Source organism: Trachurus japonicus, chromosome 18 (genome assembly GCF_045865225.1).
Source record: "Trachurus japonicus isolate A0001 chromosome 18, Traja_1.0".
NCBI classification, from domain to species: Eukaryota; Metazoa; Chordata; class Actinopteri; order Carangiformes; family Carangidae; genus Trachurus; species Trachurus japonicus.
The window spans coordinates 1867116-1873692 of NC_140924.1; the positions used below are offsets into that span (position 1 = coordinate 1867116).

Genomic DNA, 6577 nt, shown 5'->3' on the forward strand with positions numbered 1-6577 from the left:
GTAGTATAGTAATCCTGTGTATCCTATTACTATATAACTTTATTAAAACACAGTTACAGTTACATCAAACATTAGTGTACTGAGGCGTCACAGAGGTTGACCTTTGACCTGCAGTAACATTTAGTATTAATGTTGATGATGATGATGTCACTGCAGCCAGGACCAATAGGTAACATGTATTAGTATTATTATTATTATTAATGTTGATGATGTGACGGTTGCCAGGACAACGAGGGGGCGGGGCAGTGGCAGTACGTGGTCTCCAGGTCTCCTTCCTTGGTGCTGTCTGGGCTGCGGCGTGCAGCACGGTACCAGGTCCAGGTTCGAGCCCGGTCCCAGGCCGGGTACGGCACCTTCAGTACGGAGGGGGTGTTCAGCACGCAACCTGATACAGGTACACAACTACACACACACAGACACACACACAGGCACCTTCAGCACCGAGGGGGTGTTCAGCACACAACCTGACACAGGTACACACACACAGACACACACAGACACCGACAAGCACTGAGAGCCAGGTAGCATCTCTTTATACAGTCTATGGGTAGCATGTCGCTGCAGGAGAAGCAGCAGGTCGGTGCAGCAGCTGATCCATTCACATGACACGTGCAGTTTGCTGCCTCACAGAAAGTTGAGCTTTTTCATCTGCACCACAGACATGCACGAAAAAAAACAAACCGCGACGCATCGTCTGATTTTTAACCCACATTTGGCGGGTTGGCGGGTGTTAATTTAGAACCCTGCTACACACACCTACACACATAACACACACCCAGCCAGACGGTACACACACAGAGACACACACACCTACACACACGTTCAGCACGGAGGGCGTGTTCACCACGCAGCCAGACTTTCCTTCTTTCTTTCTCTCTATCTCTCTTTCTTTCTTACTTTTTTCTTTCTCTCTATCTCTCTTTCTTACTTTTTTCTTTCTCTCTATCTCTCTTTCTTACTTTTTTCTTTCTCTCTATCTCTGTCTTTCTTTCTTTCTTTCTCTCTATCTCTCTTTCTTTCTTACTTTTTTCTTTCTCTCTATCTCTTTCTTTCTTTCTTTCTTTCTTTCTTGTCTCTCTCTATCTCTCCCTTTCTCTTTCTCTCCCCCTTTCTTTCTATCTGATTATTGATTATTGGTTGTTAATCAGTCTTGTGTGTGTAGCAGCGGGTCACTCTACGCTGGTGCTGACGGCGGTTCTGGTCTCCATGGGGATCCTGCTGCTCATCGCCACGGTGATGGTCGTCGTGTTCTGTTACCGGTGAGACAGAGAGAGAGTGTGTGTGTGTGTGTGTGTGTGTGTGTGTGTGTGTGTTCAGGATGCTCCCTCCCTGCAGAACAATGGAACGCTGACCTCGGGTTCACACACACACACACACACACACACACACACACACACACAGGGTGGGACATGTCGACTATATAAAGACGGAGAAACTCGACACTGTGAGAGAGAGATGGAGCGATAGAGAGATAAAAACATTCCTGAGAGAGAGAGAGAAGAAAGAGAGGGAGTGTGTGTGTGTGTGTGTTATTTTGTGTGTGTGTGTTATTGTGTGTGTGTGTCCCTGAGGAAATGAAGAATCCTGCAGCTGCTGAACCGAAGACCTCTCTTTCTCTTTTTTTTTCTTTCCTCCCTCCCTCTCTTTCTCTCTCCCTACCTACCTGTCTTTTTCTCCTCCCCCTTTGTTTCTCTCCTTTCCCCCTCTCTCTTTCTCCTCCCTCTCTCTCCCTCCCTGTCTTTCTCTCCTCTCCCCTCTCTCTTTCTGTCTGTCCTCCCTCTCTTCCTCTCCTCCCCCTTTGTTTCTCACCTCTCCCCCACTTTCTTTCTCTCTTTCTCCTCCCCCTTCTCTTTCTCCCTCTTTCTCTCTTTCCTCCCTCTCTTCCTCTCCTCCTCCTCTTTGTTTCTCTTCTCTCCCCTCTCTCTCTCTCCCTACCTGTCTTTCTCTCCTCTCCCCTCTCTCTTTCCCTCTTTCCTCCCTCTCTTCCTCTCCTCCCCCTTTGTTTCTCTCCTTTCCCCCTCTTTCTTTCTCTCCTCTCCCCTCTCTCTTTCTGTCTTTCCTCCCTCTCTTTCGCTCTTTCCTCCCTCTTTCTTTCTCTCTTTCTCCCCCCCTTTGTTTGTTTCTCTCTTTTTCTCTTTCCTCCCTCTCTTCCTCTCCTCCCCCTTTGTTTCTCTCCTCTCCCCCTCTATCTCTTTCTCTCTCCCTACCTGTCTTTTTCTCCTCTACCTCTCTCTTCCTCTTTCCTCCCTCTCTTCCTCTCCTCCCCCTCATTGTTTCTCTCTTCCTCCTCTCTCTCTTTCCCCCCCCTCCCCTCCCTCCCCCCCCCCTTCTCTTTCTCTCTCTCCCTCCCTCTCTTCCTCTCCTCCCCCCCCCCCCCCCCCCCCCCCCATCAGGAGGAAGAGGAGGAGCAGGAGGAGGAGGGGCTCAGAGATGAAGGACAAGAGTGGACACTACCCAATGGGACAGAGTGAGTTTCACCTCCACCTTCACTGTTTCCTCTCTGATGATGATGAATGCTTTTTTACATTGTGACGATGATGTCGTCGTGTTTCAGCGATGAAGGTGTACATCGACCCGTTCACCTACGAGGATCCCAACGAGGCGGTGAGGGAGTTCACCAAGGAGATCGACGCCTCCTACGTCAAGATAGAGGAGGTCATCGGAGCAGGTACAACCACTTAGAACCACCTAGAACCTTATAGAACCACCTAGAACCTCCTAGAACCTCCTACGTCAAGATAGAGGAGGTCATCGGAGCAGGTAGAACCACCTAGAACCACCTAGAACCTTATAGAACCACCTAGAACCTCCTAGAACCTCCTACGTCAAGATAGAGGAGGTCATCGGAGCAGGTACAACCACTTAGAACCACTTAGAACCAGTTAGAACCACTTAGAACCACTTAGAACCTTATAGAACCACCTAGAACCTCCTATGTCAAGATAGAGGAGGTCATCGGAGCAGGTAGATCCATAGATATATATAAGAACTAGATGACTCACCCACCGCTGTTGCCCAATGACAAAGCGTAGCCAGTACGGCGGCCATCTTGGTAAGGTCAACTCTCTCCCTCAGAGCATTAAGCCTCTGCTGCATGTTCTGCTATAATGACCAGAACTTGCTCAGTTTTTGTCCGATTTCAAAACGGTTTGATTTTTATGAACGTTTATGCAGTTATGATGCAGCATATTTAGAATCACGGATAATTTTAATTATGTATTTTTTTTTGTAAAAGTAACATTATAGTGACAATATGCAAATAGTTAAAGTAATAGCTACATACTGATTTATTTTTCACAGAGTTATGAATCGTTTTTTTAGTGAAGATGACCGGATCACCATCTACTGCACTGTAACTGCAGCCAGAGTCAGAGACAGTTGCCCGTCCTCATATGGCCGACTGTGAGCTACGCCTGCGTGTAGTCAGATCCACCCCCTTGGGTACAACCACTTAGACCGTGAGCAGCTTTTTTATGCAAATGAGAATGACTGATGCATCCTGGGTAATTTAGGGGCAGCGCCCGGCATCCCTCCATTGTAAAGTTCAGCCTAACTGTCTTGACAAACTAACTAACAAAAAGTTGTGTATTAACAGGCTGTTTACAGACAACACTGAGCCAAAACCTCCCGGTGATTCCACCAAATACGTGTAGATGTCTGGGTCAGACATTTCTGGCCACTGTGTGGAGTCATTGATCACTGTGGGAGGCTAAAGGAGCATACCGCTAGATTCATTCATTGTAGTTTTTCAAGATAGCGTGAACGGTGGGTTTCAAAGAGGGTGTCAGAATAATTATGAGACATAGTGCTACAAAAGAAACACAAAATAAAACATTCAGATTGATTGTTAGTTAGTCTACGCTCCATCAAAACACAAAAAGCCACTGAGTGCAATTTAAAAATGCCGGGCGCTGCCCCTAAATTACCCAGGATGCATTAGTCATTCTCATTTGCATAGAGATGCCGCTCTGGTCTATCGGAGCAGGTAGAACCTAGAACCCTAGAACCAGAACCGTAGTGGCCAGAGCACGGCGACCGAGTCACGGTCACATCTTATCACTAGGCTACACTACAGCATAATGGGGATAATAACTGCTTCACCCCTCAATTCTGTGAATGTTATATCCCATATGATTATATTTTTATATGGTGGAAAACAATCGAATCGATCAACGTAAAAAAACAAAAAACAAAACAAAAAACAGGAAACTGAATTTAGTTCCTAGTTCTGGCGGTGTTGCAAAGAACCAATCAGAAACTGGAAATTTAATCTCACTTCCGTTTCAATCAAACGTTGCCTCAAATACGTTGTTGACTTAACTTAGAACAGATGTAGACATCCTTGTTAAGTTTATCCAGGTTTAGTTGGTGTTGTGGTCTACTGCATAACTTTATAAATAAAAAAATCCCCCCCGTGGCCTCTCAGGATACCTAGTGTCAGAGCTGCATGTACCCCATGAACACCGTTTGACCATTTTAAACTGAAAATGTCAAGAAAAAACATATAAAAACCAATGAAAACTGACTAACTGCAATGCATTTCAATGGACGTGGAAGCAGAGAATGTCCCAGTGTATGGACTAGCTATGTGTACTGTGATTGGCTCATCGTGTTTGGGGGCGTGGCTTAGCCATAGGTCAATGACGTCCGTAAGTGGAGCATAAATGAGCCTTTACCTGTGCAGGTGAGTTTGGCGAGGTGTGCCGCGGCCGGCTGCGCGTGCCGGGCAGGAAGGAGAACTACGTGGCGATCAAGACGCTGAAGGGCGGCTACACGGACAAGCAGCGGCGCGACTTCCTGTCCGAGGCGTCCATCATGGGCCAGTTCCAACATCCCAACATCATCCACCTGGAGGGAGTCATCACCACGTCCTGTCCCGTCATGATCCTCACCGAGTTCATGGAGAACGGAGCGCTGGACAGCTTCCTCAGGGTAACAGCTTGCAAAAAAAAAAAATCAGTCAAAAGATTTTTTTTTGCTTTAAAGGGACAACGAGGAGTTTTGTTAAAGCAAAGTGTTTCCATACTACATTGATGAGCCTCCGCACCGTGAAATTCTTTGACCGGGTCAAGACAGACTCATGTTTTCATTCATCAAGAATTAAAGTCAGAGGTTGGAAGACGATCACATACCGTCGTAGTTCCCACCATAAACGGAGATTCATACGGCGGCGTTATTCTCATGACTCGCCACGAAACCGAAAGTAAAGAAACGCTGGTCGGCTCGCCCAGCATTTCCACCATCACTAATAATAACAAAATAACCATAGAGACAAAACCATAGATTTATCTAAAATGGAGCCATTAACAAGTGGTAACGGAGATTCATCCACATTAATATCAGACTTTTTATAACCAAATAGAAACTCCTGGTTGTCCCTTTAAGCCATGTCACCTGTCTGTTCACCTGCCTGACCTGTCTGACCTGTCTCACCTGTCTACCTGTCTACTTGTCTCACCAGGTGAATGACGGGCAGTTCACCACCATCCAGCTGGTGGGGATGCTGCGTGGCATCGCTGCAGGGATGAAGTACCTGTCGGACATGAGCTTCGTCCACCGAGACCTGGCAGCTCGCAACATCCTGGTCAACTCCAACCTGGTCTGCAAGGTGAGACACGCTGTCTCTCTACCTGTCTGTCTGTCTGTCTGTCTGTCTGTCTGTCTGTCTGTCTGTCTGTCTGTCTGTCTGTCTGTCTGTCTGTCTGTGCCTGGTCTGCAAGGTGAGACACGCTGTCTGTGTCCTAAACCCCTCCCTCCTTCCCTCCTTCCTACTCACTATATAGTGAATTCAATATAGTGACTCACTGGTCAAATAAAAAAACACTTTCGGACACAACTCCGACGCACAGTTAATGACGTATTACGTCGCGTAATTAAAACGTTCCGACTGCGATCGTAACGGCCGGTGTAGTTACCATGGATACAACCATGATAACGGCCGGTGTAGAGGAGTAAAGCAATATATATTAAGCAGTAATATATTATATTTAAGCATCAAAGATGTTCAATCAAACCCACATAGTTTGAGACAACATTCAAAACACACACAGCCAGTGTCACAACTAAGCATAAAGTCCGCTAGCTTAATGCTAACGTATAATGTAAAACACCATAGACGGGCTAACAGAAATTAGCCTCGCTATCCAGAGTCTGTGGTCAGTTTATAACGCTTGTTAGGAAATTTGCTCCGACGTTTGTTGTGGGAGTCTGAGGAAGCTGCAACCGGACAACTCTGACAGCTGGACACATTTATTGAGGCTGCTGCACTAGTACTGCATTTATTTGGTAGCTACACCGGTCACTACTGCATTTATTTGGTAGCTACACCGGTCGCTACTACTAGCTACACCGGTCACTACTTCATTTATTTGGTAGCTACACCGGTCGCTACTTCATTTATTTGGTAGCTACACCGGTCACTACTGCATTTATTTGGTAGCTACACCGGTCACTACTTCATTTATTTGGTAGCTACACCGGTCACTACTTCATTTATTTGGTAGCTATACCGGTCACTACTTCATTTATTTGGTAGCTACACCGGTCACTACTTCATTTATTTGGTAGCTATACCGGT

The 6577-nt window shown here is 46.4% G+C and overlaps 2 protein-coding genes across 2 annotated transcripts in view; one reads left to right on the forward strand and one right to left on the reverse strand.

The window, feature by feature from the left end:
* The window catches only part of LOC146968260 (beta-enolase), a 471092-nt gene that overhangs the window by 288929 nt on the left and 175586 nt on the right, over positions 1-6577 (reverse strand). The gene's annotated exons all lie outside the window — the stretch shown is intronic.
* LOC146968274 (ephrin type-B receptor 4b-like) overlaps positions 1-6577 on the forward strand; it is a 49779-nt gene that overhangs the window by 37089 nt on the left and 6113 nt on the right. The window contains exons 11-16 of the mRNA XM_085760176.1: positions 226-394; positions 1163-1259; positions 2394-2467; positions 2555-2668; positions 4685-4932; positions 5462-5608. Of these exons, the coding sequence (XP_085616302.1) occupies positions 226-394; positions 1163-1259; positions 2394-2467; positions 2555-2668; positions 4685-4932; positions 5462-5608 (849 nt within the window). The remainder of the gene's footprint in view (positions 1-225; positions 395-1162; positions 1260-2393; positions 2468-2554; positions 2669-4684; positions 4933-5461; positions 5609-6577) is intronic.